The sequence below is a fragment of the Lepidochelys kempii genome, chromosome 2 (assembly GCF_965140285.1).
Source record: "Lepidochelys kempii isolate rLepKem1 chromosome 2, rLepKem1.hap1, whole genome shotgun sequence".
In the NCBI taxonomy this organism is placed as follows: Eukaryota; Metazoa; Chordata; order Testudines; family Cheloniidae; genus Lepidochelys; species Lepidochelys kempii.
This window is the reverse complement of record NC_136381.1, coordinates 72,502,337-72,515,487: the sequence shown is the minus strand read 5'-3', so window position 1 is coordinate 72,515,487 and position 13,151 is coordinate 72,502,337. Positions and strand designations below refer to the sequence as shown.

At 40.4% G+C, this 13,151-nt stretch overlaps 1 protein-coding gene across 13 annotated transcripts in view; it reads left to right on the top strand.

Annotated features, from left to right (window-relative positions):
- The window catches only part of SNTG1 (syntrophin gamma 1), a 525,702-nt gene that overhangs the window by 283,624 nt on the left and 228,927 nt on the right, over nt 1–13,151 (top strand). For all 13 annotated transcript variants that reach the window (XM_073331218.2, XM_073331225.2, XM_073331233.2 and 10 more), the window contains one exon: nt 9,752–9,886. In XM_073331218.2, the coding sequence (XP_073187319.1) occupies nt 9,752–9,886 (135 nt within the window). The remainder of the gene's footprint in view (nt 1–9,751; nt 9,887–13,151) is intronic.

Here is a 13,151-nt window from a genome sequence, read left to right as displayed (position 1 = left end):
CCCTCTGGGAGATGGTTCTTATCCTGGTGGACAGTCTTATCATATGGTGTGAGCCAGCTGCTGCTTCTCTGCTTGACCAAGCAGCTGAAGGAGATGGAGCCATCTCTGAGAACTGCAGACCTGAAGTGCAGGTTTTTTATACTTCCTGGTCTGCCTGTTTGGGAGGGAGTTCGAGGGTCGAACTGACATCAATTTCTGCTGAACGGTTTTCAGCACTGGTGTCCCAGCATGGAAGGAGTGGAGGAACCAATTGTCTGAGAAACATGCAGAGTGTGGGAGCTCTTTCCATCTGGGATGTCAAGAAATGAGACTACAAACCAGACCACCTGCTTCACAATGGCAAAGTCAGGAGAATCCCCCATTGTTACAACCACAGTAGGAGTGAGTGGGGTCTCAGTTCCTGAAGGATGACTCTTCTGTGAAGAAACACATTGAGTAGAGCCACTAGAGGAATTTTTTCTAGAATGAAAAGGTCACTGTCTGGTGATTGACCTGTGAAGGTGATATGTGGTAGCGGAATCCCATTGATGCAGCATTTGCTAAATTCATGTATAACAAATATATACACAATAAGCTTCAATGATTTCTCATCAGCAGTTTTAATCTCTTGATTGCCACTGTGATGAAATAATCCAGTTTGAATGTCTTAAACAGACTTCAGAGATCACACTCATCTGGGCTAGATTGCCAGGACGGGAAGAGTTTTTATCTAAGGAAGTGCCTTAGTTCAGTAAGAACCTCCTATGAGTTTCTTATTATTTATTTATTTATTAGTAGTAGTAAGAAAATCCTCTACCCTTAATATGAAAGAATACTTCCCCAATCTATGTCTCATTTCAATATAGAGTTTATCTGACTGAAATAAATGTGCAAAATGTATACATTGTAAACAGTTCCTGGAGTAAACAAAGGTTCAGAAAATGCCAGAGCTTTTATAGGTCTGAACATTAGGTTACAAGTGGAGAATGAGCAAAGAGGAAGAAGAGTAATCCAGAAATCTAATGTTTTCCTAAGGTAGTTTTAGGTTGCAGTGTAGAAGAGGTGAATTAGGAAAGACTTTCTATCCTTTGTGGTTTGAAAATTCCAGTACATACAAGGATGATTAACAAGAGCAGGCTTTTAGCAGATCTTTTACAAACTGAGCACTGACACACTGAGCACATTCATGAGCCTGTGGGCTGAATCCAAATCTTCCTTGAAACTAAAGTGCTGTCCACTTAGGCAGACTGACAACATCCCAGCGGCATAAGTAGCTGGACCATTTGAAAAATATTCTTCATGTGTCATTGACATCTAGCGATGGCACCGAGCCTGCCTCCTGTACCCCATTCCTACTACCTCCTCATACGTCTGAGTCCATTTTCTATCTCATAATTACACTATACATTGTATAATGGGCATATCTGCAAATGTGAAGAAGTGTAAATATTTGTCAGATGCATACTATGCAGTTTTTTGGATTGGTTCCTGCAATCTTCTCTCCATACAAAATCTCCATCCCCTCACTGGTCCCAGCTTCTGACTATTGAAAATTGTATTTCATGGGCGTTACAGAAGTTTATTCTACAAGTATATGTAAGAGACATTTTGACCCAGACAAAAGCAGAAACTCGCCAATTTCTTTTCTCTTTGGGGGATGGCTGGAGAAATCGTTTTGGGGTTGGCTGGCAAGTTCCCTTTCTCTCTTTTTTTGTTGGTTCTCCTTGTTCTCTACTTTATTGAGTTGTCTGTTTTGTGGCTGCTGGAGAGACATCAGAGCATTACTGGTGTGAAATAGGAAGAGGAAAAAAAAACTATTTTATTCTTTTCAGAGGAAGAAATAGAGAAAATAAGAGAAACTTATATTGACGTCACAGATAAAAACCCATGGCACAGCACACTGAATAAATCTCCCACGGTCAACACATGTAAAGAATTCAATCACTGTGATTCTTGTTTAACATCGATGACAGGGGAAAATACAAAACAAAAACAAACAAACAAAATCCCTCTTGCAAAAAGAATGATGTCTTCCTAGCATATACCAAATTAAGGGGGGGGGAAACACTTGAAAACCTGTTCAAAATTAGTTTTGAACCCAATAATCATGTCTAAATCATCTCTCAAACACTAAAGATCTTTGCACTTGTTTCATAGCAGACCATGCTTTCAGTGATCACTTGCTCTATTTAGTGTAAATATTTTATTTTAATTATTGCTTTTTATTTCCTCAGATTATTTCTTAAACACTTTGAAGGCCTAAAATGTTACATCAAAATGTTATCTTTAAGTATTTATAATAAATATTATTTAAAAGTTATTAGGGCCAGATCTTTGCATATGGTTAAAATGCACATGTTGGAAATCAGATGTGGTGTGCAAAGATGGTTTAAAGCTCTTCTTTGCACTCTCTTAGTGCTGATAATGCTCTGTGCGTGGCTGTGCCCCCTGTGCCTTTAGAGCAGCTGGAGGGCTCTTCTAACCGTGCCAGTCTTTAGTGAGAAACCCAGCACCATTTGGTGTGGAGAAGTATCCCAGCTCCTCTTTTCCCACTAAACCAACTGAGGGAGGGCGAGTAGTTTACAAGCCCCGCCCCCTATGTAGGCTCTAAGACACTGCAGCATCAGTATTCCTCCATGGTCAAATTAATGGATTTATAATCCGATTAAGGAGGTGATGGTGTGCAAAGCAAAGGCACTAACTTTATTGCTCGAGGCACAGCTACAGATTTGTTCGCCCATGCACCCGGCTATTTGTTGGCCTACCATACACATGAACCATTCAATTCCCCTCCTCTACACAAACCCAGTCAGTCATCACTCACTGTTTTCTCCACATGCATCCAGCCAGTCTATCCCAGGCACTTCACAAACACGTACATCCAGCCACTCACTGCTCCCTCCCCGAGTACATGTGTAACTAGGAATAATGGAAAGTATTAATTTAGGCTGAATATTGGGAAACAGTTTCTGACAATTAAATAGATTGGAACATAGATGTCTGGCAAGGGAAGCAGTGGAACATCTTTTAGTGGGTTTTTAAAATTAGGATTTAAAAATATCTTGAATATGGATGAAACAATTCTGTACTGGTGGGGAGATAGAGAGCAATTAGGCCAGGCAGTCCAACTGCTAGGGTTCAACCAGGATCATACTGGGGGGAAAAGTATTGATTTTTTTCCATTCTAATTCTACCTTAAATCAAGTATCTGGGTCGTCCTCCATTGGTTCAGAGACTGACTAAAAATGTGAGAGTTCAAATGTTTTTTTCAAATCATATCCAAATTATCTGATCCCCTGCTAAAAATTTCCCAAGTAGTTCTTGTTCTTGTACGGTTTTGCTGCTTCCATTTCTAGAGCCTGCTGGCAGTGCAGGGGTGGACAAAAATGAGGAAAAATTAAATGACATTTTTGTGTTCTCAAGGGCTTGGTTTGAATTTATTTGCTCCATTACTAATTAAATCCTTAGTTGCCTCTCTGAGAATCTGCCATCTTTCAGTGCTCTGGTCTTTCCCTTTTACATATCTATTAACTCTGCTCACAGGTAGGAAAGGAAGGGTGACAGTGTAACAGAGGATTTAATTTGGAGCTGTATTGCAGACCAGCTTTCATGACTAGCTACTTGTGCTTCATTACCTTTTAGAGTGTTCTGTTGTAAATTAGAGCTGTGAGCATGTGTGATCAGTCTTCCAAAGGACCAAAATGTTTTGCTGTTCCCACAGTGGGCTTCCTTGTTCGGACTGAATAAACTCTGCCCGCATGCCTCTAGCTACTGACTTTTAATTTGATTGCAATGCCTAATTGTGTCTGCTACGGTTATGTGCCACTTAATTCACGCAAAGAAGCCCCTCTGTTTTGTGCAGGAATTTTCTCTAGAGATTTTTATCAGGTAATTGACCAAGTCAGAAATGTGCAGTCAAGTAAAGCACAACTTCTAAAAACAATGCATTAGAGGTAGAATTTACCCCATTGCCAGCCATAGATCTCCTACAGGCTGTGGGTACTTGTCCCACTGATATGTGCAGGTAATTTAGGGGCTGTGGGTACTTACGACTGGCCTTCCTTGGCCAACAGTAGTTATTCCTAATCTTCTGTGTTGAGCATTCAGAGCCACTTCCTGCTGCCATAAGAGATCCCCTAACAGGAAGCAATCCAGGGATCTGCCTGTGACATACACGTCAGGAAGAGATTTCTTCCAACAAGGAAGTAAGTCATAGGGAGAATATTTGAAGAGATTTAATTATCCCTTTAGTATAGACATTATCATATTCTGCAGGAAAGAGTTTCTCAGTGGAAGTTGGGGGCACCTAACTGCCTTGTTGTCTTTGAAAAATCTCCCCCTGTATATGTATTAGGCCATGTTTAGCCATTCCATTTAATCCATTCTGTGGATATTCCTTTTTTAAAAAAGAGAAGTAAATGTTTGCACAACCACATAGTGAATCTGCTCTCTGAAGGGCTCTCGAGGTGAAGCTCCCATTAAGTTCACTGGGAGTTCTTGATGTTGAGCACTTACAAAATGGTGATCTTTAATATTTCCTCTTGGCACTTTACTCCTGGGGGAATTCTGTGCCACTGTGCGTGCACAGAATTCTTGTCCCCTGCAAATTTCTTTGCTTCCCTGCAGAATAATGACTTTCTGACAGGGAAACAAAGGGAAGCTGCAAGAGCACATGCACCACTCTCTAGCAGCATAGGTACATCATTTCAGGCACCCAGAGCAGCTGGCAGAGAGGTAAATCACCACAGGGTTGTGGACACCCCAACCCAGTGGCTCCTACCCTGAGCCAGGATCATCTGCTAGTCTTGGCTGGGCTGGAGACAGGAAAGGATGGGACTTCCTCTTCCCCTGCAAGGAATGGCTGGGGCTGTGTCAAACCGACCCCCAGAAACCTCCCCCAGCTTCAGGAATCTCAGCATCCTCCCCTGCTTCCTCCTCCCATTGCTCCTCAGCTGTGGGGGGAGGGGTCACTGTATGGGGAGCTGCTCCCCCATCCACTCAACCCCCCTGCATCCAGACCTCCCACACCCAGACACCCCTGCCATGCCTCACACGTTACATCCAGAACCCCCCTAGCGCTCCATAACCAAACACCACCCCACTGAACCCCAACCCCTGCATCTGGAGCCCCCCTGCATCTGGAACCCCCCTGCCTCTGGCCCTCACCCCTGCACCCAGACCACCTCCCACTGAGCTCAAATGCCCACCCTGATACCCCATCTCCTGTACCACTGTGAGCCCCCAAATCCAGACCCCCACGCCACTGATCCCCAAATAGCTGCACTCAGACCCTCACCCCACCAAGCCCCACTCTCCCAGCATGCAGACCCCTCCACTGAGCCCCGACCACCTTCACCTGGAAGCCCTGCAGAGTCTTGTTGCACCTGCACCTGGAACCCCCCAATGATCCTCTGTGCATCCAGATCCCCCCACACCTAGACCCACCCACTGAGATGTCTGCACCCAGATTGTCCCACACAGAATCCTCTCACCCCACACCTGGATCACTCCACACTGAGCCTCTTCACACTTGGATCCTGCCTGATTGAGCCTGACTGCCCCACACCTGGTGTAGAGAGGCAGGGCCCCCCGGTGTTTCTGGGGCAGGCCCAGGCCTTGTGCTGTTTCAGGGTCGGGTGCAGCCTCACCGCTGAGTCCATGTCCTGGAGGGCAGGAGGGGGGCTGCAGGATGAGCTCCCACCTTCGTGGAGCCAGTGGCCTGTGCTTCCCACTGCCATGCTGGAGCCTCTGCGTTTATTTATTGACAAATAAAATGTGCAGAATTTTAAAATATTTTGTGCAGAATTTTTAATTTGTTGATGAAGAATGCCCTCAGGAATATCACTTGTACAAAACAAATGATGTTACGAGCTCAAATAATAATATTGTAGATTTGGTGGAGTTTAGAGCTCATTTTAACTTACTTGGTGGCCAGATTTGAGTACAGCTGGTCAAAGTTTTTAAGCAGACTTTTTTTCCTAAAAGGCCATTTTTTATGAAATGTTGACATTACAAGTGTTTTTATATCTTTTCAAAAGATATAATCTTTTTATATCTTGTCATGTTTTAATACATAGTTTTATCAAAAGAGATATTGAAAAGATCATTCCTTTTTTCATTTAAGAAAACAGCTTTCAGTAAACCAAATATGTCTATAGCCTATTCAATAATACTATAGAAAAAATTATGAAAGCCTTTGAAATAACAAAAAGGTGGGCCATTTGGAATGCTTCAAATACGAAAACAATGTATTACCCTCTCCCCCCACCAAAATAGAAAATGAAAGAAGAAAATGAAAAGCTTTGCCCTTTCGCCCCATCCTTCAAACATTCAAGGGCTTCCTAGCTGCTATTCTCAAATGACAGCAGCCATCTGTTCCAGGAGGCCTTGTCCTCTTGATAAGAGAAGGTGAGGTCAAGCACCAGCATCTCTGTATGTTTGATAACAGGAACTTGGTGTGAACTTACATATTTGGTTTTCCTCAATATTATGGAGGAGTTGGCTGGGTTGTGACAAAATTAGATCTATCATGGTCAATTATAGGTGTACTGCTCCTGTTCTGCCTCACCCATCAGTACTTGACATGATGCACTGCACAATAGTTAGGGGCTCCCTTCCACCTGAGCCAGGCTGCTGCTTAGCCTGGTTTTGTCTGATTATGGGCCTTGTTGTGATTGTGCTTGGTGTGGCTCACTGTGGATGTGATACCCCACTTGGAGGTAGGTTTGCCAATTTTGGTTGGACGTACTGTATTCCCGGAAGTTTATCTCATGACATCATCTTTAATTAAAGATGAATCTTTAATTCCTGGAGACTCCAGGAGAATCCTGGAGGGTTGGCAACTTTATGTGGGGGTTGAGGCCACATTTAACTGTCTCCCAGTGTAAGAGGGCAAGTTGTATAGGTTTGATTGCTGGTGTCCACAGGAAATCCATGATTGTGTCCTTTGTACTGCAGCAGTAACAGAACAGAGTACGTATCAGTGTGGAGCAGCATAGAGACCACTCTGCATCTCCAGAATCCCTTCTGGGCCTTGCAGTATGTAGAGCAACCAAATTCATCTCTCTTCTCCCGTCCTCTTCACTCAACTGTATATACACCCACGTACTTTCTGCACATTCTTGAAGTAAGGCTTCATCAATTTATTATTGGGAGCTCCTCCTTAAAACCCCTTAGTACTCCTTGTCTGCGAAGGAGCAGCTACAGTTCCCCTCATCAGATTCAACGAACATCTCAGTTTAGCCATCTCCTTGTCAGAGCATCTCATAGTGAGCTCTAACATTTCCCTGACTTTCACCCCTCCCGAGATTGAGGAAAAGAAACCTTTTTTATATCCAGCAGGTAGAATCCTGCACTTTTGAAATCAATGGGCATTTTACCATTGATGTTAATTAGGCTAGGATTTCACCTGGCATGTTTTATTAGCAGTGTATAATTCTCATGGTTTCTGGACTTTTGGAATTTCCCAGAATAATTCTGATTTTCAGAGCGAACTTGTTGCAGAAGTGAGCTGAACTCTGAACCTTCATAAAGATCCAAGCTCACCTTTTGATGCTATCCTAGGTCGTTACAAAAGGTGGGCTCCAGTAGCGAGTGAAGAGTTGCTTATTTACGCCCTAGAATAAGGACAATTTCATTCTGTAACACTTTCTCTCTCATACACACATGCCCCACCCCTACTGATTGATTTTAAGCAAGAACTGACACCTCGGAATGTGGTTACCTGCCTCTTGCCAGTTGCTGGAGTTGTACAAACATATTTGCTAAAAAAAAAAGAGAAAAGTAATAGAAAAAAAAGAATATTTGTTTGCCTCCCAGAGGATTTTTATCAAGGTTTTTTTTCTTTTAATTTTGTAAAATGATCTTGATAGTGTCCTTTTAATATCAGCTTATGAACAATTTCCTCACACCAAAAAACCCTATGCACACAAAAGTCCCGGGTTCCTGTCATTCTGGCTGTGGGCATTGCATGAAGTCTTGTACAGAGAGATTTTTGCTGTGTGTTTTCAACACAGACTCTGACGTAAAGATTAATAAGTACTGTATGCATACACTCCTTCAGCCACTTGACTTCCCAGACCTTTCATGTATAGTCTACAGGTAAAAGTGGTATAAGAGACAAGTCCACAATGCCACTGTGCATTAGGTTAAAAGCATGTTGATGGAAGTTGAATGGCCCTACAGATTTTCTGATTTGTAACACTGTTTTTTAAAACATAAAAAGTAAAAGCCATAGTATGAAGCAGAATACCAGACAAAGCTAGGTTCTATGATCAGTTTTTCCCTGTCTGTTTAACTGCAGTCTGCCTTGTTTAAAAAGTATGACAAAAGCACAGGGTGGATTAATTTAAATAATTGATTTTAATCATGATTTAAATCAGCAATCAGGAAACCTTGATTTAAATATTTGATTTTAATCTTGTTTTGAATTTGTATTTGTTAGTTATTTTGCAAAAGAAAGGTTGATTCTTCTAATTGGTTGGTAATCACTGAGACATGTTGATTTGCCATTTACTATAGCCTTTACACTAAAGTTAGTACTTCTTTTTGATAATCCAAAGATACATTATGTCTATACACATTGATTTAAGCAATTATTTAGCTTGATGTACATTATTCAGATGTATAATTTTTATTTTTTGTTTGAAAATGGTGAATAATGCATTTATTCTCATGATGATGATGATGAATATTTTACTTCTGTTTTCTGTCAAGATACATTTGGATAGAAATTGGAATTCAATTAAAATGTATAAAACAGTATTTTAAAATTGTATATATTATATAAAAATACTTTAAACATGTGGATACACAAGGAAAAAAAGGAATTTTATCAAAACATTTTGCATTTCAAACTAATTGATTTATTAAACAAAGGAAGTGTTTATTTGTAGTTGGAGCTGAGCTGATTGTTCCTCCTAACCATGTCCTTCAAGATTTTAGAACTAGTAGAACTCATCATCTTACACTGAATTTGTATTCATAAATTGGAGGAGGAAAATACACTTTCCTGCTTTTTCAATTCCCAATCATTTTCTCAACTTTGAATGAACTAATCATTGAATTGAAATAGTTAAATAAATTGAAATGAACAAAAGAAGATACAACAATATCAAAACTGGTCTAGCACTTCAAACTCTGGTTCCAGGTACTTAGCCAGTCATTTCCACCAGTTCAGTGAGGTTTAATTTTCTTTCAAACTTCATCAGCAAATATGTAGTGCTCAAATATTATTTTTGTTAGTGTAAATGATTTTTATCCACTCTGCAAAAGCATGAGTGAAGTACACTTTGTACAAACTAGATATTGTACATGACAGTAAAATATTGGCTTTTGTAAATTACTCTTTTTATTTATGTACAAATATTTTGGAGATGTTAAACTCAGTTACCTTCCTTTGGTTGGATATACTAGTAGATGGCTATTCTTATCTCATGAGCAGATGGATTAAGTATCCAGCAGTTAATTATCTGCCACCAAAGTATATGCTCTCATTGAAGCTAATGGCAAAAGTTTTCTTAACTCGTAACTCATGAGCAGGGTCAGGCTCACAGCATTTTAAAAAGTCAACGTTTGCCAACTGTTACAAATAATTGTGATAATTGCATATCCTCTTTGTGATAACTGTTGGAAATATTGAGTTACGTTATGGTGACTCCATTACTAATAACCCATCTAAGAAATATCAATTAATTTGCTTTATAATGTGGGCGTTGCTGATAATACAATTTGGAAACTAAGCAAACTTTTCTCTCTGTTCCTTCCTTTGAAGACAAAGACAGGGATTTGTTTGCTGCAGGATGGTAATCAGGAGCCTTTCAAAGTGCGACTGCACTTAGCCAAAGATATTTTGATGATCCAGGAGCAGGATGTGATCTGTGTGTCTGGTGAGCCTTTCTATTCTGGTGTAAGTAGTCTTTTATTCCTTCTATTAAGGATTATTTTATAAATGAAATAACAGTGTATATATTTTATAATTCACCCAACTTGGTCTTCCCTTTGATGGAGCTATGTCTAAGTATATGCAAATATACTACAGTTAATACTTACCAGTACTGGTCTAGGAAGTAGCTGTAAGGTGTGCCCTTCACTACTCAGTCATGGGGTATTGTTTGAATGCTGAGACCGTCGTATTTTGGATAACATATAAATGATATAGCTAATGTTTTTCCATGTGATACTATATGATCCAGATCCTTGAGAGCAATTGCATATGAGAGTAGCTGCTTTAAAGTCAATGGACTAATCACATTCTAAAAGTTATGCATGTTGTTAGATGCTTTGATGGATCAGGCTCTATGAATGGTGCTCTCTGCTGCTATTGGTTCCATAATATATTACCATGACTCTGGACTTTATTTAGGTTCAGTGTCCATGCAGGTTTCAGAGTAAAAAGAAAAGGAGTACTTGTGGCACCTTAGAGACTAACCAATTTATTTGAGCATGAGCTTTCGTGAGCTACAGGTCCATGCAGTGGCTATCACTTTGAGTTCAACTAGAACAGTGTATTATTTTAGGAGTCATTAACTCCCCTTCAATACTGTAACCACTGAGTCATCCATGTATGATGTATTACCATAGTTTTAGTCATGACAGTTTGTTGTTAGGCGATAGAAGTGCCAGAAGTAGTCTCACTTAAAAGTACAGAAGTACTCTCATTTAAATGACATATTGACTTTAATAGGCATGAAGTAATGTGGTTCTATAGTTTAATGATATGCTATAGAAATTACTTTAGAGACCTATAGAATTTGTTAGTTCAAAAACCTAGAGTAAGGATATTATTCTATAACTGACAGACTTCTATACCTGGGATATATATTTTTATTACATTTTAGAAGATGGTTCCAAAACTCATGAAACCCAGTTACTATTCATTTCTATTGACTTTTCCAAACAGACTATAATTATATTTTAAGAGATTTTTTTAGGTTTACTCCCAACAATTATAAATGCTTTCTTCTCCCATTCCGCTAAGTGAAGCTATCACAAGGTTTCATGTAACATCTTGTGAGAGAGAACTACACAGTGTCTGTATCTGTCAATTTTCTAGGACTGTTGTATGTATTAATTAATAATCATTGCTGTTGTTCCCCTATATTTTATAGCATCTCTAAATAAAATTGTAATAACTGTCACATTCTGGGGTTCAATCCAGACTAGCAAGGGGTTGTGTTACCACCTTCCCCGTAACCTTGTGTGCCCTACAGTGCCTTGCTGTTGTGGTTCCCAACCTGGGCTGCTCCCAACCCACCTACCAGCATGCAGGTCACACCCTGAGTGTCTGTGTGCTGGACAGCCCTAGTTTAGCAGTTCTGACTCTAGCAGCCTGTCTACAGTCCATAGTTCCACTCTGGTTTCCATTAGCCTTAGTTACTACTTGCAGGGTGACCTCAACACACTTCCAGCCCCCAATTTTCCCAAAAATCTGTATTCTGCAATGAGTAGCCCTCTCCTGGACCGTTCAGATATTAAGGCTCATTGCCCCTTTAAGGAGTAAATATGCAACAGTTTATTACATAAACTGGAGTTACCAAACAGTTCAGTTTAAACACAGTGCTAGATTGACCTAGATTAAAAATAAAACAAGTTTATTACCAAAAGAAGATAGGATTTAACATGAATTCAACTATAAGAGAGAAGGTTAGAAATGGTAGCAGCAAATAAAAATTCATTTAACAGTCGAAAACTTCATCTAACAAGTTTTGGTTTAAGGCTTTGTTGAAGATGGCCTTTCTCCCCACAGCCTTCCAGCAAGATGGTGACTGGATCTCTCCCAAAGGCTCAAAGGTGCAGCTGTCTTTTCCATCCTTATTCATCTCTCCTCATATGGAAGCTGTTCCATACCCCTAATCTTTTTGTTGCCCTTTCCTGTAACTTTTCCAATATATCTTTTTTGAGATGTAGCAACCAGATTTGCACACAGTATTCAAGAGGTGGGTGTGCCATAAATGTATATAGAGGCAATAAAATATTTTCTGTCTTGTGTAGGGTGCTTTGAGTCAGACCTCCTCCATTACAAAGCTGCAGGAAGGTTAGCCACTGGCTGACCCGGAGACAGTAGGTTAGAGCCCTCTTCCCCAGACAGGGAATTTGCCAACATATTTTATTTTCCCTTTTACATGTACAATTTCCATATCATATGTTTAGAGTATGATGCTCCACCATAGTAGCTTAGAATTGGAGCTTTTAGTTTTGTGTATCCTGACTACTGGAGAATGGTCAGTTAGTACCCTGAATTTTCTGTTAAAAAGATAGGGCTGTGACTGTTTGACTGACCACACAATGACATAACATTCTTTCCCTATGACAGAATAATTCAGCTCAGTGGGTGTCAGTTTCTTCCTTCAGGAAACAATGGGGCATTTCTTCTTGTTCTCCCCAAGTGCATTAGTACCGTCCCTAAACCAGTGTCTGATGCAGCCGTACACAGCGCAAACATTTTGTCAAAGTCAGAACAGGCTTTTCAGACAAGAAGACATTCAAGGTTTGACCTGCATGCTGGTAGGCTGGTTGTGAGTGGCCCATATTCAGAGCTACAACAACCAAACATTGTGAGGCATCTGCAGTTACAGGGCCGGTGGTGACACAGTCCCTAACTGGTCTGGATTGGAGCCCACCTTCCTGAACCGTGACACCTTGTCACAAAACAATATAAAAAGCACATACCAAAAATCAGCCAACAAAATGTCATCAGTACTAAAATAACTCCCCATGATCTCTCCACAAAGTAAATTACTCTCCTCTCTATACCCACCCTCTGAGAAAAAAATAAGTCTTTGGTTGAACTATTGAGAGGCGTATGGGAAACAGATTAAAGGGAACAGGGGTGACTAAATCACCTTCACTTCTTTAAAGATCTCAAAATGAGTAAATAAATAGGCTTCCCTATATGCACTGAAAGGATATGGACACAATCTCTATGAACAGCTTGGTTATTTGTATGTGTGGTGTGATTTCAGCTTTTGGCTGTTCAGTCCTGTATGAATGAAATGTGTACATCACTGTTTGCTGATGTTGGTTTGTGTACTGTATGAGGAGTGTGGCTGTCACTTTTATCAACCATGGAGTGCTGTATAAAATCTGTGGCTGTGCCTTCCATTTCATAGACTACCCTCAGCAGCACATTGAGCCTCCATGAACCCAGGCAGAAGGGAGCATAAGTTCAAACT